The sequence below is a fragment of the Muntiacus reevesi genome, chromosome 2, assembly GCF_963930625.1.
Source record: "Muntiacus reevesi chromosome 2, mMunRee1.1, whole genome shotgun sequence".
In the NCBI taxonomy this organism is placed as follows: Eukaryota; Metazoa; Chordata; class Mammalia; order Artiodactyla; family Cervidae; genus Muntiacus; species Muntiacus reevesi.
Window position 1 is genome coordinate 194,607,500 of NC_089250.1, and position 24,209 is coordinate 194,631,708.

The window sequence follows — 24,209 nt, forward strand, 5'->3', positions numbered from 1 at the left end:
ATACAATCAACACACACACACACACACACACACACACACACACACACGGCTGAATGGTGATTCACTTTTTCGTTCGTGATTCCAGCAGCGTTCTTGGATCAGGCTTGGCCTCTGGGTACTGATTCTTGTCAGTTACCTTTCCATTACAGCCATCTGGAGAAAGAGTTGACTTGTTAAGAGTTCCCACTGATGGAATGTCAGATAAACTGCCTGTTAGAATGGCTGATGTGTGCTTAAAATGAAAAATGTGTGTCTTAGAAATGTTCTGTGAAAGTGTTTAAGAAATGGCTTGCCAGTTCCTGCAAATGCAATGAGCATGTTTTAATTCTGCATGGTTTTCGCCAGTAACAAAGATAAATCCAATTAAAGGCAATTGGGTTTTATTATCCAGGTGGTTATCTAGTTTGCTGTCTGGCCATGTGGAGGAGAAGAGTTGTCCCCTGGTGCCTTTGTGCTTTAGTCCACCTGGTGTTTTCCCCCATCCCAAGAATCTCCCCCTTTGTCAACCTCCCCCGCTGTCCCTACTAGACGACAGGGACCATGGCCGTCTGACCCACTGCATTTCCGGGGCTCTGGCATCTAACCTGCCAAAGTGGGACATTGTGTTTCCCAGGAGAGCAAACAGAACTTGCAAAGTCTTAGAGTCATGCAAGAGCACCAAACATTTATAGAACTTCAGGTTATCCCGAAGACTGAAAGGACGGGGCCAGCCCATGACCCACTTTGCAGCCTCGCTGAGGAGCTGGGACACTGTCCTGCAGGAGATGGAGCACCACAGAGGATATTAAGTAGAAGAAGGGGTGTGATAGGCTTATGTTTTACATCTTACAACTGCTTCCCTGAGGATGGATTAGAGAGGAGTTTGGAAGCTCAGGCGGCATTTTATCCAGTTCACTTTTCCTCGGGTGCTCAGCTGTGGCTGTAATTATGCTCGTGGGATCCAGGAAGATTCCAGCATCTAGCTTTCCTGTATCCCTGGGTCTTTTAAAAAAATTGTTTTTCCTTTAATTTTAAAAATGTATTTATTTATTTTTGTTTGCACTGGGTCTTTGTTGCTACACTCAGGCTTTCTCTAGTTATAGAGGGCAGTGGCTCCTCTATAGTTGTGGTGTGTGGGCTACTAGTTGTGGTGGCTTCTCTTGTTGTGGGGTCCAGGGTGTGGGTACAGTAGTGTTGGATTTATAGTGTTGGATCGCGGGCTCTAAAGCATGGGCTCAGTAGTTGTGGCACATAGGCTTAGTTGCTCTGCAGCATGTGGGATCTTCCCGGACCAAGGATCGAACCTGTGTCCCTTACAGGGGCAGGCCGACTCTTATCCACTGTACCCCCAGGGAACTCCAGCACTCGTGTCTTTGCAGTGGAAACCCACTGCAATCAAATCGGGGGTCGCCTTCTCTTATCTCCATCTGCCTTTGCCCTTACCTCTTCAGAGAACCCTGAACTTGGCCTTTCCTCTCGTTGTTCTGGAGTTCTAGCCTTGCTGAGAGATTTCCTAGTGGGCAAGAAGATTCAGTAAGGCTCAAGCATGAACCATCTGGAAAGTCGAGGAGAGTGTTGGCAGTATCTCTCCTCCACCCCCAAAGAAATAAGCCTGATGGATAAAAGGGTCTAAATCCATTCTTGAGATGGAGTGCAGTGAGAAGGATCAGGTGGCTGGGCTCAGATTGTAGACAAGAGCCTCAGAAAGGCCCACACCCTGGACAGAAGGCTTTATCTGTGTCAGCTCCTGATGTGCAATGTTATGTGTGGCAGAGGTCCCCTTGGAATGAAGTAGGGGGCTTCAGAAGGTGGTTGAGGTTTCCTGGCTGTTTATAAAGAAATGCAGCACATTTCTGCAGCCTATTTACCACAGGAAAATGGGGTTGAAATGAGTCTGCCTTCTGGACTTGGGTGGTGAGGTCTGAGCCTCTGCCTCACCTCTTTTAAGCCTTTGGCCAAACTGTTAAATCTGTGTGTCCCACTTTATTCACATACAAACTAGTACCCGCTTGATGGGGCTACTGTGGAAAAAGGAGGAGGAGGAACACTTAGCATGTTCCAGGCAACAAAAGGTATATTTTTTGCATTGCTATTATGAAGTGTTTTCTCACTGCCCAGCATCTCCCCCAGATCAGAGACATAGGGAACAGCATTCCTGGCAGGGGGAACAGAGCAGGCAAAGGCACAGAGTGAACATCGTGCTGTCTGCCTCCATGGGCAAAGCCCTTCCTGGGGAGCAGGCACTGTGCTGGGCTTGGCAGCTGCATCTGTGAGCCTCGGCTGGTGCTCCCCTTGGGTGCTTGTTAAACATGCCAGTGGATAACTGTTGAATACCTACTGTGTGTGAGGTCCTGGAGGAACAGAACAGAATTAGACCCAATGCCTGCCGGTCTCATGACTCTAACCAGCCTCCTGAAAAGCACTGTCCAAGGTGCCCATTGAAAATGCCAGGGCTATGGGATTTTCCGCACCCCCCCCCCACCTCTTGCTGCTTGACAAAAGGTTCATTTGGGTCCCACTGGCTGTTGGTACCTTGGGGAAACCTGGCCAGCCTGCTGAAGAAGCCCACCAGCCTCCCCTGCTCCATCTCTTCACAATTTCCTTCTTCCTCCGCATCGCAGCTGGCTCGGTTCCTATGTAATGATGTGAGTGCCAGCCATGCCCTCATGAACAGTTCCACATCTGGGGATTTAATCCTGCAGAATCTTACCCACAAGTGGAAAGATAAGTGTGTGACGACGTTAGTAGGAGCAATACCTGTATGGGGGGAGGTGGGTGAGAAAACAACCTAAATGTCCATCACTAGGGGGTTGGCCATGCCCCTTCCATAGGAGTCTGTTCAGCCACTGAGAGAATGAGGTCTTCCTGTGTGTGTTGATTAGACAGAACACGACACATCATTACATCAAAAAGTCACGTACGTGCATGTTCCCATCTCTGCATTAAAAACACATGTACACACTACAGCATCTACTTCATAGGGTCATCATGAGCCATAAGTGGGTTAATAGGTGCAAAGTGCTTAGAACAGTGTCTGATCCACACAGTAGGCACCCAAGTGTTAGATGCTGGAGGAGGGCATGGCAACCCACCCCAGTATCCTTGCCTTAGAGAATCCCATGGACAGAGGAGCCTGGCGGGCTACAGTCCATGGGATTGCAAAAGGGTCGGACACGACTGAGTGACTAAGCAAAGTGTTAGATACTATTATTACCTCTGCTGTTATTTCAGTCTCTATCTTGCTGTAGCCTAAGTTTCATGGTTATAATTTTAAAAGCGCAGGAACTGGTTACAATTAACCTTCCCACTACCGTGGTTTTCTGTACTCTTGGGCTCCTCATAGGAGGATGGTGGATGACATTTCTCCTAGGGTCACTCAGCCCTCAGCAGATCCATGTGCCTGGGGTCACAAACTTGTCTTGATTTGCCCAGAACTGTCTGATTTTAAAATGAAAAATTCTAAAAATAAATAAATAAATAAATAAAATGAAAAATTCTGTGTCCTGGGCACTCCCTCAGTTCTGGGCATCCTGGGACAGATGACCACTCTGCATATGCCTTTGGTGGCCCAGTTGCTTTAGGAAGAATACAGACAAGGCATCATTATTGCTTTTCATATATTAGGAGAAAACATAAAAGTAGTACATCTGAATGGAATATTATTTAGCCTTATAAAGAATAGAAATTCTGACCCATGTAACCACATGGATGAACCTTGAGGACACTGTGCTGTGTGAAAGAAGTCAGTCACCAAAGGTATGATCCCATTTACGTGAGGTCCTAGAGTCTGACCACTCTGAATATTCACAGAGACAGAAAGTAGAAGGGTGGTGGCCGGGGGCAGGGGGGAAGTGGGGAGCTGTTGTTTAATGGATTCAGTTTCAGTTCTGCAAGATGAAAAGAGTTTGGAGATGGATGGTGGCGATGTTTGCGCAGCAGCATGAAAGTTCTTAAGACAACCCAACTGTACAAACTGAAAATGGTTAAGATGGCAAATTTCGTTACTTGTGTTTTGCCACAATTTAAAATTTAAATTTAAGCTATAAAATAAAATTTAAATATTTTAAATATTAAAATAAAAAGGTACATCCACTACCACAGATATGGTGGCATACAGTAATGCTAAGGTGGTATTTAAATTGAACAGTCATAGGAAATAACTGTACAGATGATACACTCGTGGAAGAAGTTGGGGAAATAATGTAGTATATTCTGAGCTCAGACTGAAGGGGCCTCAGTCCTCAGCTTGCTCTGTTCCACAGGCCTCCACCCACTGCCCCTCACCACATTTCTGCTCCCGAAATGGCCCACCCACTGCAAACAGGAGGTTAAAGCCAGTGCCCTCTGTGGTCTGGGCATAGCTGGCAGCATCAGTGGCTTGAAACCCTGAATCCTGACATTCACGATACTCTGCACTGAGCTTTGCCGTGGCACCGTCAGCCTCACCTGCAGCCATGAGCAGCTGGTGGGAGGAGCTTAGCATCTGTATCGGAAGAGTGGTGCCCGGTACAGCGCGGTGGGTAGGAGGGACCCGGAGGAGGGCAGTTAGCTCGGTGTTGGGCTCCTTCCAAGTGAGGCAGGGCAGGCCCCATCCCCTCCTCACCCTGCCACACGCTGCCAGCAGACAGGCTGGCCTGCGACTGGGCTGGGTGCCCGTGGACCTGAGAGCTATACCCCTTCCTCCTGTGTGTCTTCACGCCCAGAACCATATGCACATCAGACACACAGGACGGTGTGGTGACCTCCGGGAGCCAGTTCCTAACTCTGCCACCAGCCGGGAGACTGTAGAGAGCTTCCCTCCTGTGGGGCATTTCCCAAACCATGCTCTGCAGAACATCCATGGGTATGACGCTCAGAAAGCCTTCCAGGTTCAATTTAGGTTGGGTCTTCTACTGCTATCCCCAGCTCAAAATGTCTTAAGCTTCTGATGCTCACGAAGGCAGTAATAATACTATTAAACAGCAGTTAACCTTTATCAAAAGGCTTATGTGGGCTGGATGCTACCACGCGCGTCTTACATGCTTTATTTTATTTAATACTCCCAACACCTGAGGCTTATGGAGATGAAAGTAACTTGCCTGAAGTCTGGGCTCTCAAGAAGAGACCATGGGGAGAAGATAAAGGGAAGAGGAAGAGAATTAACTACCAATATTCATGCTTGGCTTAAAGCAGCGCTTCCTAAACTTTAAAGGGCACACACATCACCTGGGAGTCTATTAAAAGGCACATTTTAACTCAGTAGGTCTTGGGTGGAGCTGAGGTAGGGCATGTGTAACAGCAGTGGGCTGATGTTGCTGGTCCCAAGACTAGGCTCTGAATGAGGAGGCTTTGGAACACTGTGTTTTCTCTTGTGCCTGAGATGGGATTCGTTCCCTCATTCATGCACTAATTCATTCATTCATCCATCCATTCATTTGTAGATGCCATCTAATAGCAAAGAGCTGGAACTTTGCATTTGGAACCAGGTTCTAATCCTAGTTCTGCACTGTTCAGTAAATGGGCGTTTTCTTTGAGTCTCAATTGCCCATCTATAAAATGGGAATGAAACACATTTTAGAGACTCTTTTGTGACCATTAAACATAATAAATTGTAGCAAAAGTCTGCCTTGGGGGCCCAGGTCATGGTGGACATTCCATAAATGGTGGTGCTTCAGGAGCTTATTTTACTATTCATGTGTTTGTTTATTCTTTTCAAGCGAGGTTTCTAGATGGTTCCAATAGATTTGTTTACATTAAAACAAATGTATTTATTAAAATAAATTATTTGTCATTTATATTTAGTTACATATTTCCATAAAGATGTCCCAGTAGCTCCAAAAGCTATAGTGATGAGCCCCAGGGCCCCCACCACGAATGCGAGACGTGCTTCCAAAAGGTAGAAAGAAATTGGGGAGGAGACAGCCACATGTTGATGAGCTGCACAAACCATTTGGCAAATGACTACACCAGAAAGGAGGAGTGAGAAATGCTTGTGAAGGGGAGCGAGCCGGAGACTGGGTAAAATGACAGCAAATCCCAAGCTGTTAATTATCCAGCGGGAACTAAATATTACGTAGGCAAGTATCAACAGCCGTCTGAAAGCCACAATAGGGAAACCTGGTCCCCAACCTGGTTCCTGCAGAAGGGCTCAGGCCACGGGTTTTATTTAGCATGCAGGGCAGGCTCTTCATGCAAGGAGGGGGCCGTGGCCGGGTAACCTTCTTGTCCAGCCAAGCCAGGACCCAGCGCTGTGCTTTGAAAATCGGTTTTACCCACAAGTTCTGGGCCCGGAATCCCCAGCCCCCTCCCCATCCGCCCTCCCTCCCCGAAGATGTCATCTTTTGAGACGATTTCATGTGGAAGCATCGCTAAGTAAATTCGCTAAATGCCTATTCATCCTTGTCAGATGGGGACGCGGTGAAGCGGTAAATGTGAAAATGGCCCCAGCTCGGGGCCCTGAAAGGCGCTTTCTGGGGCTGCCAAATGGACCCTGGGAGGCCTGAGGCTTCGCGAGAGGGGGCCCGGGAACCCCGGCCCGGCCCCTCCAATCCTCCCACCGAGGCCGCTGAGAGGCCCCTGTTTATTATTCCTGCTGCCAGGGACCCATTCAGAGGTTAACTTGTCCCTGTATTCATCGGGAGGACAATAATGAACTGTCGCGGAGAGTGGCGAGGGGGTTGGTAAATAGGCACCGCTAAGCCACGGAGCTGGAACGCGCCTCTGTGATTTGGAAAGAGAGGTTGCTTAATTTCCTTTCCAGGCTGGTTTAGTTTCCACCTCTCCAGCACCTTCAAGGAGCCCTCTGCCCACCGCTCTCCATCACTGGGCGTGAGGCACGCCTGGGCTTCACCCTGCCCGCCTGCGGAGTTGCTCCACGTGGGCACAGACACGTGGGCTTGGCCTTTGGCTGCGTCCCCAGGCTTCACCCCTGTGCATATCCGCAGGGCTAAAGCTGTCTGCCTTTGCGCCCGTGTGGATTTACCTTGTTGCAGACACACGGGGTTTTTCTGGCGTCCGGCAGCCACTAGAACAGCCGGTTTTGAAGTGGTTGACTTCCGCACTAGGATGGGCTGTCAGCAGTGCTGGGTTCTGCTGCAGCATCTCTTAACTGCTCTGTCCCCCTCCGCTGGAATTATGAGTTGGTCAACAAGAGTTAACCAATCCGCGAGCAGGGGCTTAGAGTGGCGCGACTTCTGGTGATGCAGGGAAATGAGAGGGAGGGATGGCTGGGAGTGGCCCCCTCCCGGCTGGTGAGAGGCCAAGAGCAGAGCACCTTGCATTTATTGTGCACCTCCTGTATGCCCTTCATGCAACCAGATATCCATCAGTATGTATACCTACTTTGTGCAGGGCAGCCAGGTGAAGGCTGTCACTCAGAGGTTGAGTGACTTACCCTAGGACACACAACTAGGTCAGGACTGGAGCTGAGATCCATCTCCAACCCTTTCTGCTTCCAGAGTTCAGGCATCGCTTTCTGAAGCACCTTGCCCCCTACCCCCCACAAAGTTCTAGCCTCCTTTCTCTTCCCAGAGATGCACCTTCCCCTGTTCTCCCAATTTGAAATGATGGTTAACCCTTTCCTTCTAAGTAAAAACCCCCCAGCAGAGAAGCCTGATGATAAAGGAGCTGTCACTTCAGCACCATTTACCTGTTTGGGTTTATTCAGCGTAAGAGGCGGCTGCGTTTCTGGCAGATGGAGACCCGTGTGACTGCCTTTTAAAATACTGTCACAGCTGTATGCACAAGCTGATTAGCTGTGACTACACCGCTAGTGCTGAGATTGATGGCGATAAATTTGGGATAACAATGCTGGGAACGATGTCACCTGTTTGTATTGCACTTCATATTTCTTAAAGCTCTCTCAGTCAGTAGCCCAGGGGTTAGGGAGGATTTAGCATTCATTCATTCACAGATGCATTCGTTTCTCAAAGTGCCTTTGAAGGCATCCCTGTAAATTCATCTCACCTTTAGTCATCCACTCATCCAGCAAAATCACTGTACCTCCTACTATGATTACTGCACCTCCTACTATGTGCCAGTGATGAGCAAGTTTGATTTGGTTCTGTCCTCATGGAGCTTACATCCTAATGTAAATTTAGGCCTTTCGGATGGTGATGAGATCACATGTAAGTAGAGTGATATGTTAAGTGAAGGGGAGTGGGTGCTGCTTTAGGTTGGAGGGCTAAAAATAGCCTTTCTGATGAGGTAACATTTGAAAAGAAATCTGGATGACAAGAGCAGACACAGAAGGATATGGGGCAGAATTTTCCAGGCACAGTTCAGTTCAGTTCAGTCACTCAGTCATGTCTGACTCTTTGCAGCCCCATGGACTGCAGCACTCCAGGCCTCCCTGTCCATCACCAACTCCCGGAATTTACTCAGACTCATGTCCATTGAGTCGGTGATGCCATCCAACCATCTCATCCTCTGTTGTCCCCTTCTCCTCTTGCCTTCAATCTTTCCCAGCATCAGGGTCTTTTCCAATGAGTCAACTCTTTGCATCAGGTGGCCAAAATATTGGAGGTTCAGCTTCAGCATCAGTCCTTCCAATGAATATTCAGGACTGATTTCCTTTAGGATGGACTGGTTGGATTCCCTTGCAGTCCAAGGGACTCTGAATAGTCTTCTCTAATGCCACAGTTAAAAAGCATCAATTCTTTGGTGCTCAGCTTTCTTTATAGTCCAACTCTCACATCCATACATGACCACTGGAAAAACCATAGCCAGGCACAGTGAGTGCAAAGGCCCTGAGGTTACTCTGTACCTGCCACTGAGGTATTCACTGATGTCTTACTGTTTACTGATCCCAGTGTTGGGCCCTGGGGATTCCAAAACAGGTAAGACACTATGCTAATTCTCAAGGAGTTCACAGCATATGGGAGTGTGTAGGAGACAAACATACCAACAGTCCATGTTAACATACTTTGGTAAATTCAGTGATGGAAGTACATGAAAGAAGATGCCTCATGCATCTGCGAGGTATTAATGAAGGAGGGGATGTGGTTGCTGTGACAAAGAAGGGAGCCAGTCACAAGTGTCCACAGTCTCTGGAGGGCTCTGACTTTCCTCTTGGTTTGCTTCCACAGGACAAATGACCAGCTGGTGGCATTTCTCTCCCGATACCGAGACATGAATTTCTTGAAGTCGCATGGCCGGGACAATGCAAGGTAGTATATCTTCCCTCTATCCTTGTGCAAAAGAGAAATGAAATCTGAGTCATTATTTGAGGGCTTCCTTCTAGGCTGGTTTGATGCAACCAGAAACAAGTTGACGATGGGAGAGAGGCATGGCACGGCTGGGCCTTGGCCCTTCCTGTATAGAATCTGAAGTGGTCTCTCCTACCAGCCAGAAACAGAGGAAACAGCGAATGTGTCTCATCGTGTCATATAAGCATTTTCATGAGCCCGTGTTCTCATTATGGCAGTCCTCTGAGGAAAGTAGGGTAATTATTTTATACTCATTTTATTGGGAGGAAGACTGAGGCCCATAGTTCAAGTTCATGATGTCCCCAGATCACACATTCGGTTTGCCAGTCATTCGGCAAATATTCACATGGTGCCAAGTGTGTGCCAGGCACCCTTCTAGAGGTGAATGAGACAAAGTCCTCACTCTCATGGAATTTACTTTCAATCAGGAAAGAATCTCACACCAGCAGGGAGTTGGAGTCAAGGAAACGGACTCCCAGCCCTGTGCCTTCACCACTGCCTCACTCTTGCTGTCCAAGATGTGGGCAGGGATTTGAGGCACCAGAATCCTTTGGGCCTCTCTCACTTAAACTGAGCAAAGCCAAACAGCATCACTACAGTCCCCCCTTGTGGTGGTGGTTATTCAGTCGCTAAGTCGTGTCTGACTCTTTATGATCCCACAGACTGCAGCATATCAGGCTTCCCTGTCCATCACCAACTCCCGGAGCTTGCTCAGACTCATGTTCATCCAGTCAGTGATGCCATCCAACCATCTCATCCTCTGTCGTCCCCTTCTCCTCCTGCCTCAGTCCTTCCCAGCATCAGGGTCTTTTCTAGTGAGTCAGTTCTTCGCATCAGTTGGCTGAAGTATTGGAGGGTCAGCTTCAGCACCAGTCCTTCCAATGAACATTCAGGGTTGATTTCCCTTTGAGTTGAGTCTGAATCTCTGTGGTCAGAGGCTAGAAGGGCTACAGTCTTGAGCACCCTCTGTAGGAGAGATCATGTGATCCACTTCACCATCCGGACAGAAGATACCATTACAAACCGGCTCAGGATCACTCTGTCAGCTTTTTAAAAAGCCTTATTTATTTTTAATTGGAGGATAATTGCATTTCAATGTTATGTTTGTTTCTGACATACATCAACAGGAATCAACCGTAGGGCTCTGCCATCTTAGAACCTTTTTCTAGCATTGAACTCAGAACTTAATCTGATAGGTCACAGGATAATTTTAGCATGTTAATGCGTTTTGTTTGGCCTTGGTGCTGGTTTGGTTTTGTTTAATTCAGGTGCTTCGTTTGAAAATTAATAGCCCCATTAAAAAACAGCAATCTTTCCAGTTCATCTGAAAAGAGCCACTTAAATGTCCACTTACTCTGTGCTTGAATTTTCTCATGAAGGTTGTAATTTTGTCGTAGACAAAGCCCGTGTTCTACAGGACCCTGCAGTGCTTGCTGCCGTCTCCCCTACCTGGCCCCACCGGCTTGTCAGTTTGCCCATCTCTTCTGTCGGTGTTCTCCATTGCTACTGCTGGAGGTGTCATTTTGGCTGACTCTGTGATCCACTTTGCCCAGATATACACAGCAGGGAGAGACATAGGCAAACAGTGGGCTCTATTTCCCGAGTTTTCAAGAAATAATCCCCAAATCCTTGGGTTGCATCACTTTCCTTAATTTTGACTTTGACTTCTTCCAGCTGTCTGTTTATAGATCTGTTTATAGATCTTGTCCAACTGACAGTCTGCATCTTTACATTTAATAGCAACCCCCAGACTTGAAGTTACTCTGTAAATTATAGTCACTCAGATTCCTTAGAGGTGGTAAGTTACCAGAACTAACACAGATTTTGGTTCCCCACCCTTAGACAGAGAATGAAGACCCTTCTTCCCTTCCAGATAGCTTATAATACATGGTTTGTGCAAAGTTACTTCATGAGAAAAAAATCCACTGTTAAGTTGATAAGCTTGTATCCAAATCACATCCACCCTAGTATTGTTGTTTTAGCCTACTCAGTGTTTATTCTCTGTCTGCTATTTCCAGGCACTGTGCTAAGAACTGGGTTTGGCACAGAGGTTAAGATTGTGAATTTTGGGAGTCATGCCTCCTGGGTTGGAGTCCTGATCTACCATGTCCTGGCTGTGTTGCCTTGGACTGGTGACTTAACCTCTCTGAGCCCGTTCCCTTATCTGCACGATGGAAATATTAATGGACTTATACTCATGAGATCATTGGAAGGATCGAATGAGATGCTGTGTATAAAGCATTTGGCACATCATAAATGCCCTATGATGGTGATGGTGGTGGTGGTGTCATTGATGATAAACATCAGACTGAAATGCTGCAGGTGGGAGAAATAAATAGACGATGTACAGGCCAGGGTTGTGCCTTTGGGTTTTGTGAGTATGTCTTGTCCAGTTGATGTGCCTCAGGAGTTGACAGGTGGTACCCAAATGGCACAGCAGGATACAGGGCAGGATGAAGACTCAGGCTCAGGAGATATTGCTTGCACCTCCCTCTAAAACCCTAAAACCCAAGGCTCTCTGGGCAAAAGAGCTCACAAGCTCCAACACTCATGCATGAGTCCTCAGCCAGGAATCACTCACTTAGATGAGTTAAGGATTTAATAGTAAAATGAGCCATCAGCCACCACTGTCTCCTGTTTGGCAGCTGAGGCCTCCTTGCTGTGGGAACAAGCCTCAGTTCAGTTCAGTTCAGTTCAGTCGCTCAGTCGTGTCCGACTCTTTGCGACCCCATGAATCACAGCACGCCAGGCCTCCCTGTCCATCACCAACTCTCAGAGTTTACTCAAACTCATGCCCATCAAGTCGGTGATGCCATCCAGCCATCTCATCCTCTGTCGTCCCCTTCTCCTCCTGCCCCCAATCCCTCCCAGCCTCAGGGTCTTTTCCAATGAGTCAACTCTTCACATGAGGAAGCCAAAGTACTGGAGTTTCAGCTTCAGCATCAGTCCTTCCAATGAACACCCAGGACTGATCTCCTTTAGGATGGACTGGTTGGATCTCCTTGCAGTCCAAGGGATTCTCAAGAGTCTTCTCCAACACCACAGTTCAAAACATCAATTCTTCGGCGCTCAGCTTTCTTCACAGTCCAACTCTCACATCCATACATGACCACTGGAAAAACCATAGCCTTGACCAGACGGACCTTTGTTGGCAAAGTAATGTCTCTGCTTTTTAATATGCTATCTAGGTTGGTCATAACTTTCCTTCCAAGGAGTAAGCGTCTTTTAATTTCATGGCTGCAGTCACCATCTGCAGTGATTTTGGAGCCCAAAAAAATAAAGTCTGACACTGTTTCCACTGTCTCCCCATCTATTTCCCATGAGGTAATGGGACCAGATGCCATGATCTTAGTTTTCTGAATGTTGAGCTTTAAGCCAACTTTTTCTCTCTCCTCTTTCACTTTCATCAAGAAGCTTTTTAGTTCCTCTTCACTCTCTGCCATAAGGGTGGTGTCATCTGCATATCTGAGGTTATTGATATTTCTCCCAGCAATCTTGATTCCAGCTTGTGCTTCTTCCAGCCCAGTGTTTCTCATGATGTACTCTGCATATAAGTTAAATAAGCAGGGTGACAATATACAGCCTTGACGTACTCCTTTTCCTATTTGGAACCAGTCTGTTGGTCCATGTCCAGTTTTAACTGTTGCTTCCTGACCTGCATACGGGTTTCTCAAGAGGCAGGTCAGGTGGTCTGGTATTCCCATTTCCTTCAGAATTTTCCACAGTTTATTGTGATCCACACAGTCAAAGGCTTTGGTGTAGTCAATAAAGCAGAAATAGATGTTTTTCTGGAACTCTCTTGCTTTTTCGATGATCCAGTGGATGTTGGCAATTTGATCTCTGGTTCCTCTGCCTTTCCTAAAACCACCTTGAACATCTGGAAGTTCACAGTTCACGTATTGCTGAAGCCTGGCTTGGAGAATTTTGAGCATTACTTTACTAGCATGTGAGATAGGTGCAATTGTGCGGTAGTTTGAGCATTCTTTGGCATTGCCTTTCTTTGGGATTGGAATAAAAACTGACCTTTTCCAGTCCTGTGGCCACTGGTGAGTTTTCCAAATTTGCTGGCATATTGAGTGAAGCACTTTCACAGCATCATCTTTCAGGATGTGAAATGAACCCTAGCCGGGCTCATCTTCCCTTGTGTCACCCACAGGAGCATCCTGGGTGAGGCTTAGCTCTGGTTCTGCACTGATGGTGTGTTAGGGAAAACTCTTTTTTTTTGTTTTTTTGGTGGGAAATGACAGAAACTCAGCTCAAACTTGATTAAAGGGTAAAGGAAGTTATTGGATGATTCAGCTAAAACATTAGTATCTGACTTTGGACATAGCTGAATCAAGCAGTTCAAATGATATCATCAAGCCCAGACTCTGTTAGTTCTTTTAAAAATTATTTCTTAGCAGTCTGGAGAGGGTTAAAATAAAGTAAACACGACACATCAAGTAGCCAAGTAGTTCAGTAGCAGAAATATTTTTTTAGTTGAGGTATAACTGACATATTAGTTTCAGGTATGAAAGTGAATGTGTTAATTGCTCAGTTGTATCCAACTCTTTGTGACCCTATAGACTGTAGCCCACCAGACTCCTCTGTCCATGGAATGCTCCATGCAAGAATACTGAACTGGGCTGCCTTTTCCTTCTCCAGGGAAGAAGGGATTCCTCACCCATTCCTGGGTTGGGCAATCCAGGGATTGAAACTGGGTCCCCTGCATTGCAGGCAGATTCTTTATTTTCTGAGCCATAGCATTCAATAAATGTATATACTGTAAAATGACCACCACAATATGTCTAGGTAATATCCATCACCACCCATAGTTACAGTTTTTTCTTGTGATAAGAACTTTTAAGATCATAGCAAATTTCGAATATGCAATATGATATTGTTAACTGTAGTCACCATGTTATACCTTACAACCCTTGTCTGTATTTATTTAGTAACTGGAGGTTTGTTTCTTTTGACCCCCCTTACCCATTAACTTAACCTCCGTTAGTTCTCTTCCCCTTTGTGCTGGTTTAATTTTCTGGCTTCAGATGGTGACCCTTCTCAACATATTAGCCTCATTTTACTAATGAGGAAACTGAGGCTCAGAGAAGTGAAGTAACTTGCTTAAGCTCACACAATGAGGGCAGGGCTAGGACTCAGGCCTAGATGAATGTGTCCCCAGAGCCCAGACTCAGAATCCTGCGTGATGCAGCCTATCTGTGTTCGGGTCCTGCTTTCTTCCAATATGCTGGGTGGCTTCAGGGCAGCCGCTCTGCTTCTCTGGGCTTCGCTGTGTTTGATAAACTCAGTGGTTGAACGAGACGATCTCCAAATGCCCTTCCATTCTGACGTCCCGTGCTTGGGGACCAGCCCTTGCACAAGATGACGTGACAGAGGCAGAGAGTTTAAAAGACAGAAAGATGGAGAGGGAAAAAAGCAAGCAGTGAGATAGAAAATAGGCCACAGGGTGCCTCCGTTTTTAATTCCACGTGGTTTCTAATAGCAGTTTTGACCTTCTGTCCCTAGCTCCAGTCTTTAGCAGTCAATTTGGACTTCCAGTTCCCGCTGCTAAGAGATGGCAAACTAGTATCTTAATAGCTACCCAATTGGTTCTGACTGTTCCTATAATTAAATGAAGAAGAATGTAGTGTTCACTGTATTTCCTTGTTTTCCTCCAAAAATGAAGTAGCTAGATATATTGAAAGACATGTAGTGAAGTTATCATTTTCCCAGATAATCTCTGCAGGGCTAGCAGAAGCAGGTGCCCTGAATAAGCAGGTCTTGGCAAACATCTCCAGGAACTCCTGGTTTCTGCTCAGAGCATCAGAGAAGTTCCCCCAGATCCCAATAGCCTGATCAGGTCTCAGAGTATGGGGCCCCTTACAAGGAGATGAAAAGAAAAAATAGTTTCCGTCAGCCAGAAGAGAGTTTCTGGGACTTTCCTGGCCTTGGTTGGTATAAGTGCTCAATTAATTCAAGGTCACCAGGGTCCCAGTGCTCAGTCTTGGGGCGTAGTGTGGAGTATTGGTGAGAGCATGGGCCCTGGGGTCCAGACATCTGTGTCAAAATGTCAGCTCAGCATGTGATAGCCATGGGACTCTGACAAATGGCTTCGATTCTCCATGCCTCCATGTCCTCATCTTCATAAGACCCAGACATGGGGGGATTATCTAGATCACTTAAGACCCAGTGATGTGGGGATTGTGGAGGTCTCAGTAGCCTCACAGACCACAGGAAGCATCTAGCCAGGTACCACTTTTGAGTGTGTTATCCCATTTCAGAGATGAGTACAACTGAGGCTTGCAAAGTTGCTTTAACTTGCTCCAGGTTCCACACAGCTGGTATTGGAGCCCGGTTAGATCTGACTGTTATCACCCCATTTCAGTGACTACATCTGAGAGGACCTGTTACTTTGAGTTCTTGTGGTGTGCAGCTGAAAGGGCAAAATTCTACTGATTTTAAGCAGAATTATTTTTTAAAAGAACAAGGGAGAAAAATCGGCCCATCCCCTACTTTCTAGAGTCAGCCTCATCTACATTGTGTTCATGATCCACCAGTGATACATGAGATTATTTGGGGGAGTTCATGAAGGAGTGTCATGGGAGAATTTGTATTGAGTTTATGTGCATCAACAAAAATTTATATAATTAATCCAGTACTTCACAGATATGCTTAGAATAAGACTAAGTTAAAAAAAAAAAAAAGAACAGTTGAAGCTATCTAAAGTTGGTTTAGAAAAGAAATATTGAGGGCAGTCCCATACAGACTTCGTAAAGCCTATAGCATAGCTGTTAAGAGTCCAGGTTCTGGAACCAGACTGCCAAGGTTCACATGTTCCACACTCATCGGGTATGTGGTCCTGGGTAAGTTAAATCAATCACTTGTGCTTCAGTTTCTTCATCTGCAAAATGTGAAGAATAATAATAAAACCACCCTCCTAGAACTGCTGCAAGAATTAAATGAGGGGATATGTGGATAAGCTCTTGGAATAGTTAGTTATGCATATTTAGTTGATGACAGTGGTGATGATGGTGGTGGCGATGGGGACAGTGCTGGAAAAACCTTGAAGATGATGTGTGTCCACATGATTAACATTTTAGAAACACTTGTTACAATTCTTAGAGAGACAACTAGCATTCAAATGTAAGAAGCCTAGACCAGAAGGAAGCTAGGAGGGGTCCCAGCCCTCAGGTCACAAGTGGCATAAACAAGTTTCTTCCTGTTCCCAGGTCTGGGATCCACCTGCTAGAAGCGGTGGTCCCCTGCTGGCATCGGAATGGCAGCTGAGCAGATTCGCCAGCTCTTCTCTCTGACATTGAACTAATCTTCAGGCCCAAAGCTCCCTTGATGTATAAACAGGCAACTGTTTAACCAAAAGTTGGCAAATCCATCGAGAGCCTGGCCAGGAACCTCCTCCAAGCAAATCTGCTTTCAGGAGGCCTGTTGGTGCCAACTTGCTTATCAGGAGAAGAACTCTCTCCCCATCTGTCTTGTAGCACCATGATTGATGGGAGGAGATAATTAATATCTCATCTCCAATGGGGAAAGCAGATTGCATTCCCCTCTCTCTTTTCTTAAACCCAACTGGTGAGTTTATCACTGTTTGCATGTTCACTTTATTTAATCCAGTTATGGCAGCCATGTCAAAATAAAGCTTAGCATCACACAGGCACCCACGCAAAGCTGTGTACACAGCTCTGTCGGCCTCCTCATAGGTTTGGAGGTCAACTTTAGAACTTTTCTTTTTTCGAAACAATACATGTCGAAGTTAGAACATAGACTAGAAGAAAAGTTTGTGCAGTGTCATCTCTGAGATAAAGAGTATGTTTTTTCATTTCCTTTTTTGCTTTATGTTGTGTTCCATGCCTAGGGAGGCCTACATTACTTTTATAATTAGAATGTAATGCAGTAGATATTGTTTTTAAATTTGTGTGAAATTTAAAATAGGGAAAATCAATTGGTCCTCAGTGGGCCTTTAGACTCTCAGAGGCACAAGCTGATTCGGGCCCTGAGCGCTGTAAAGAGCATGGGCCACGCAACCTGGGGTTCTTGGTTCCAGGATTTGGGTCCCTGACTATGCATTTCTGCTTAGGCTGATTTTTCTTTCATTCCTGAATGTGAAACTCAAGTCAACTTTCTTCACCCAAAATGTATGTAATATAGGGTTTACTGTGTGCCAAAGACTGTCCTAAATGCCTTATAGATATTAATTCTTTCAATTCTCATAACAATCCCATGATATAAGTACAGTTATTATTGTGCCCATTTTCTACATGGGAACACTGAGGCTAGAGAGATTAAACAACATACAGCTTGGAAATGGGGAAACAGGCTTGAACGCAGGTGGCCTGGTTCCAGGGTCTAGACTCCGAGCCACTGTGCTATACTGATTCCCTAAGTATATTCATCGTGGAGTTTCTGGCCACGTTCAAGCCACATGTTCTTATAGATGACACGTTCCTTCCACCACTCAGATCAGACCTGCCTCTCCTGTGGCTCGCCTCCTCTGATGTGAGGTGGTGAAGCTCAGCTTCTCCCAGTAGCTCTCACTCCCACCACTTTAGCTTCTCTTCACTCATTTGGGCTCCTGCACACGCTGTTTCTGTCTCCTATAAAGCTCTTTCCCACAGCTCTTCAGATGACTGATTCCTTCTCATCCTTCTTGTCTGTGTTGCCTCCTCAGCAAAATCTTCCCCAACAATCTTCACTAATTAGGTCCCTGTCTCTTTATTTTCTGTCATCGCACTCTGTTTTCCTGTATAACACTTATCACAAATGTCTAATTATATGTTCATGTATTTTGTAGCTCTTTATGACTACTTACTTATTTATTAGAGCAGTTTTACAGCCTTCTGATGAAGAGTGTGGAATCCAGAGCCTGACTGCTAGGTTTGAATCCCTCCCTTACCACTGACCAAGTGTGTAGCCTTGGGAAAATTACTTAACCTCTCTGTATCTTTGTTCCTTCACTTGTAAAATGAATTCTCATAGGATTGTGATGAAGGCTAAATGAGAGAATATATATTAAGTGCAAGGAATAGGACTTAGAAAGTAGTGAGTGCTCAATAAATGATAAATATTATTGTTTTTCCCTCTCATTCTAGAAGAGAGAGAAGGACAGGGCTCATGTCCATCTCCTTTCAACCATATTCTCAGCACATAGACTTGGAGAGCTGCTGAATGAGCAAATGACCCAAGCTCTTTTGCTCTTCCAACTACTGCAGAGTAGGGACTGACAGCTGACTCCAGCCCAGGTCAGGAAGGGGCTTAACCCACACTAGCATGTGAGAAATGGCCAGCAGATCCCTTATGGATCCCTTATGCCAAACTAGGAGCTTAATGACCTGAATCCTCACTGACTTGTGCCTTGGAAAGATGGGAGGGTTTCGTATTTGTGGCTCTCAGACAGAAGTCAGGGTGCTGGTGATGCTTGTCACATCTGCCCCCACAACTGTGGCTATCACAGGAGATTCACTGTGGAGGCGCTAAGCTTCTGTCCTTGGTGCTGAAATGACATTGCTTTTCAGAACATAAAGGGTTTCTTCTCCTTAGCCCTGAAGTGCCCTACACATGCCTGTCTACAAAGTCCTAGAATAGAGAAGAGGAGCGATAGAAGTTTTAATTTTCCAGCTTGATGATGGAAAATGTTAAGTATCTTGATGAACATTTATTCAGTTGTGTCCAACTCTTTGTGACCCCATGGGCTGCAGCAGGCCAGGCCTCCCTGTCCATCACCAACTCCCAGAGTTCACTCAAACTCATGTCCATCGAGTCGGTGATGCCATCCAACCATCTCATCCTCTGCCATTCCCTTCTCCTCCCATCTTTAATGTTTCCCAGCATCAGGGTCTTTTCCAATGAGTCAGTTCTTCGCTCAGGTGGCCAAAGTATTGGAGCTTCAGCTTCAGCATCAGTCCTTCCAGTGAATATTCAGGGCTGGTTTCCTTTAGGATTGACTGGTTTGATCTCCTTGCAGTCCAAGGGACCCACAAGAGTCTTCTTCATCACCATAGTTCAAAAGCATCAATTCTTTGGCGCTCAGCTTTCTTTATATACCAGCTCTCACATCCATACATGACTACTGGAAAAGCCATTGCTTTGACTAGACAGACCAAGCACTTGCTAAGTGCTGAGCAGTATGCTAAGCCCTCTCCATATAAAATATAATCTCATTTAAACTCTGTGATACAGGTATTATGATGATCACAGTTTCCACATAAGAAGCTGAGGTGTCTCATATTCAGGTCACCCAAGGTTAATGGCAGATCCAGGACTTGTACCAAATATTCTGGCTCCACAGACCCAGGTTTGACCACTGTGTAATGTGGCTATTTTGTGTGGGCCCTTCACATAGCTGGCTGACTTCAGACACTGTGTTCTCATGCTTTGCTCCATGACTTTGTGTTTAAACTGAAATGCTTAGGTTGTACTTATACTAAAGAGTAATCTGGGTTCAGTGACGTATCACTGGACAGGAGAAGAGAAGAAGTAATTTTATAGGCTGTGACTTTGGATGACCTTGGCTCATACATCCTCTCTGGGCCTCAGTGTGCTGGGGACTTTTATCTATAGAATTAGTTATATTAGCTAATTGCTGAGATTTCTTCTTGCTCAAACATGCTGTAAAAATCTGAGGGGCAGAGTTCTTCCTTTCAGAATTCATTATACGACAAGACAGTTCTGGAATAATTCCACAGTTGATGAATATGCCGAGATTGTAGCTAGGGAATTAACTGAATTGAGAGATTTCTTTAGTGTCTGTCTTTTCTGGGGCCATTTTCAAGGGCTACAGATTACTTTCTCAGCTAACTTTTTCTCCCGTGGGGGAGATTCAGAACCCCTGGCCCCCTCCATCTGATTAACTCTGATGCTCAATTGGTCCTTGTGATATCCCAGTAGAATCATATTTAGCTATGACTTTGTCCCATATTGTGGCAGTAGAGTCAAATCTCAGGAAGACAAACCATTCCCTGGAGCCCAGGAGGTAAAACCAAAATGTAAGCTATCTCATGTTTGCCCTCAAGTAACCTGTTCTGAAGACAGAAGTTCCTTGTGAGGTCTGGCAAGAAGCCTCTTCCAACCAGTAATGAGCCACTTTCTCTTGATTCACTCATTTCTGGGCACTGCCTTTTTGAGGAAGAACAAGTTCTCAGATCCTTGTTTTGAGTCCTTTTGGAGGGACCCCAGCTTATTGGGATGATGAATGGGAAAGTAGTTAAGCACTTGCATTAGATTCATCCAGACCTGAATTCAAGCCCTGACCTGATCGCTGTGTGACTTTGGAGAAATTACTTAACCTTCCTGTGACTCAGTTCCTTCACCTGTCAGATGTGTGTTAGAAAATTTTGATACCTGGTTAACCAACAGCAGCTACGTCCTGATTGCCTGACAGATGTGGATGTTACTCTCTCCTTTTTTCATTCACTCAACAGATATTTATTGCGCACATGCTGTATGCTAGACACTGCTCTAGGCACTAGGGATACCACAGTGATCAAAAAGAGACAGAAATGGGGAAAGGATAGCTAGGGAGTTTGGGATGGTCATGTACACACTGCTTTGTGTTATGTGTCAGATGGGAGGGGAGTTTGGGGAGAATGGATACACGCATGTGTGGGGCTAAACCTCTTCACTGCTCACCTGAAACTATCACAACATTATTAATAGGCTGTACCCCCAAAGAAAATAAAAAGTTCAGGAAAAAACAACAAACATTTCTGTCCTCTTGGGGCTTACATCCAGTAGTAGAAAAGGCAATAAATGAAATAGATACCTTGTGCATTGTATTAGAAAGTGAAAAGTGCTATGGAGAAAAATAAAATACCAAATGAGGCTTGGGGAGGGGTGTCATGTCTATGGAAAAAGGAACTGGTGATTGGGTCAGCCCGTTGTTTGGGTGGAGTCTTACTAAACACTTTGCAAGGAATTTTGTAAATATCACCCATCACACTTTTGCAGCTGCTTTGGGAGCTCGTCGGAACAGGTGTCATGGGCTCATCCTATAGGTGAGGCAAGTGGCATTCAGAGAGGGTGAGTCAGCCCCACACCTTGGTGAGTGCAGGGACAGCACTGGTACCAGATCCTCGTCATGTCTGCTCTTCCATGATATCTCCTGTTGACCCTCGGTTTCCCTGGTAACTAGGTCACCTGGAAACAAAACTAAAGGGAGGACAGCATCATTGGCCATCTTCTGTGTAATGGGCCTGTTGCTGCACATCTTCCCTCCATCCCTCAGGTGGGCAAGCCGTGCACCTTTTCCTGGTGGGCCAACATTGATGAAAGACTCACCCAGGTGTTCACAAACTTACTTTGGTTTCCAGCCTTTACCTTTTCAAATTACGGTAAATCCCCATGGGGGAATAAAAAGCAAAACCACTGCCTAAAGAGCTTGATTCTTTTTGCCTGCTGGATTCCCACACTCTGGGCCTTCTTCCACCTTCTCTCAGTCCAGACCTAAGTTCCCAGTAGCCCCTTTCAACCCAGGAACTTTTCTGAGACCTGGGCAATCTGTGATCTCTATTTCCTCATAATTAACTAAAGCATGCTTTTGCAGCTTATCGGTTTTTGAAGGCAGTAAGTACAGCAGTCAACCTCCCAAACCCCATAAATATTTTATTTTGGAGATTACTGCATAAATATTGTATTTGGATATTGCAGTCTGGGACATCACATTAAAATTGCAAGATGATGCTGTTATCCAATCTAATGGAACATGAAATTTAAAAACTGGTCCATGGCAAGAAAAACTTTGTGTGTCGTCCCACCTGTATTTCTTCTCTCTCTCTCTTTCCCTCAGTTGTCTTGATTACCATGTACGTTTTGATAAAGTATCTAAAATTTAAAGGTTTAAGCACAGTTAAGTGTACCCACCAGGCATTATCATCTAATTGGCACCAGCCAATTAGATGGATTTTCTTTTCCCTGCCTCAGTGGCTTCCTTCAGTGAATCAGTTATAGCCAAGTTTGGTGTCAGTAAGTTCCATTGTGAGTGTATTGAAAACCCTTTGCCAGGTCACTCCCCAAAGAGAATGTGGCTTTGCTAAGGATAGTGAATTTTACACTTAGAAAGAAAATGTTAGGGAAAGGTCAGGGCCAGGGACACTGGAAACCTGGGTCTTCTGGTTGGCATCTGCCCTGTGTCATCAGAAAAGTTCTCAGCCTCCTCTGGTCTCCCATATATCAGTCTAGTGCTTACCCCACACCCTCTTCCTCCGTGTAAAAGTGACTTAAGAATGTCACAGCTGGGAAGTCCCTTGTTATTGTTCAGTCACTAAGTTGTATCCGACTCTTTGTGATCCCATGAACTGCAGCACGCCAGGCTTCCCTGTCCATCACCAACTCCCGGGGCTTGCTCAAACTCATGTCCATCAAGTCGGTGATGCCATCCAACCTTCTCATCCTCTGTCACCCCCCTTCTTCTCTTGCCCTCGATCTTTTCCAGCATCAGGGTCTTTTCCAATGAGTCTGCTCTTCGCATCAGGTGGCCAAAGTACTGGAGCTTCAGCAGCAGTCCTTCCAATGAATATTCAAGGTTGATTTCCTTTAGGATTGATTGGTTTGATCTCCTTGCTGTCCAAGGGACTCTCAAGAGTCTTCTCCAGTGCCACATTTTGAAAGCATTAATTCTTCAGCGCTCAGCTTTCCTTATGGTCCAACTCTCTCTTCTGTAGATGACTACTGAAAAAACCATAGCTTTGACTGTAGGGACCTTTGTCAGTAAGTGATGTCTCTGCTTTTTAATATGCTATCTAGGTTTGTCATAGCTTTCCTTCCAAGGAGCAAGAGTCAGCAGTGATTTTGGAGCTCAAGAAAATAAAATCTGTCACTGTTTCCACTTTTTCCCATCTGTTTGCCATAAAGTGATGGGACTAGATGCCATGATCTTAGTTTTTTGAATGTTGGATTTTAAGCCAGCTTTTTCACTCTCCTCTTTCGCCTTCAATAAGAAGCCCTTCAGTTCCTCTTCATATTATGCCATTAGAGTGGTATCATCTGCATAACTGAGGTTGTTGATAGTTCTCCCAGCAATCTTGATGCTAGCTTGTGAATCATCCAGCCTAAACAGTACCTTGGAGACTACCTAACTCATCATTATTACAACTGGTGGTCTGTGGGCTGGATTCAGCCTAGGGGTATGTCTTATTTATCCAGAAATTTTTTTAAGGGGTTTGAAATTCTTTTAGAAAATGCATTCTCTACATCTTTGCTGATTCTACCTACCCTGTTATCTTATACTCAGCCCACCTCACACACTTACATTATTTGTCTGATCCCTGTAGGCATTTAATTTTACAACCTAGACCTAGCTCAACTTTGTCAGCTTCCCATGGGGGAAGTTAGTCAAGGTCATTATTTTCCAAACTCACCCAGCTGGTTACTGGTAGAGTCATGTTGTGATGAGATGAAAAGCACATTTTAACAGAATTAAGTCTGTTCACCACCAGCATCACTGTAATCACCATTTTTATTACACTAGCATCAAGTTTTCCTACGAATAAATCTATTACACCATTGTGCTCAGTGAGTGACCAATGTCTGGGGGCAGGTCCTCTCTTTGTGCAGAAGAAAGTGCTATGGGTGAGGGTTTATCAGTGAGGTTTCAGGCAGTGGATTTGTGGGAGGCTCAGTGGGAGAGATTCTTTCTAGAATTGAGCGTGGCCAGCAGGGTGGGACCATCTCCAGCTGCTATACTCTGCTGCTGCCCTGCAGTGTTCCAGAACCTGTAAGGTAGGCAGAAAGGAGGAAGCTTGGGTCAGTTCTATTGAGTGTAGCATCTGTCTCAGAGGAGACAGGCAACTCTAATGTGAAGACAGAGGTGAGATCTGTCATGGAGACACAAAAACCTGTAGAGATGCAATGGGGGATGCAGCCTGGCCTAGTGGAAAAGTGGCACTAATGTGCCGCAGCCATGGCTACCTGCTCTACCTGGAGGCTAAGAACATTTGCACCCATCATAGGAGTGATAGTGATAAAGGTGAAATCATTAAGGAATGTATTAGTCCGAACTTTTTCCATTGCAAATGACAGAAGCCTATTCCAAAATGCCTTAAGCGCATTACTAAC

General features: G+C 45.5%; 1 protein-coding gene across 1 annotated transcript in view; it reads left to right on the forward strand.

Annotated features, from left to right (window-relative positions):
- The window catches only part of XYLT1 (xylosyltransferase 1), a 343,548-nt gene that overhangs the window by 280,100 nt on the left and 39,239 nt on the right, over window positions 1–24,209 (forward strand). The window contains exon 6 of the mRNA XM_065924410.1: window positions 9,045–9,125. Coding sequence (XP_065780482.1) covers window positions 9,045–9,125 — 81 coding nt within the window. The remainder of the gene's footprint in view (window positions 1–9,044; window positions 9,126–24,209) is intronic.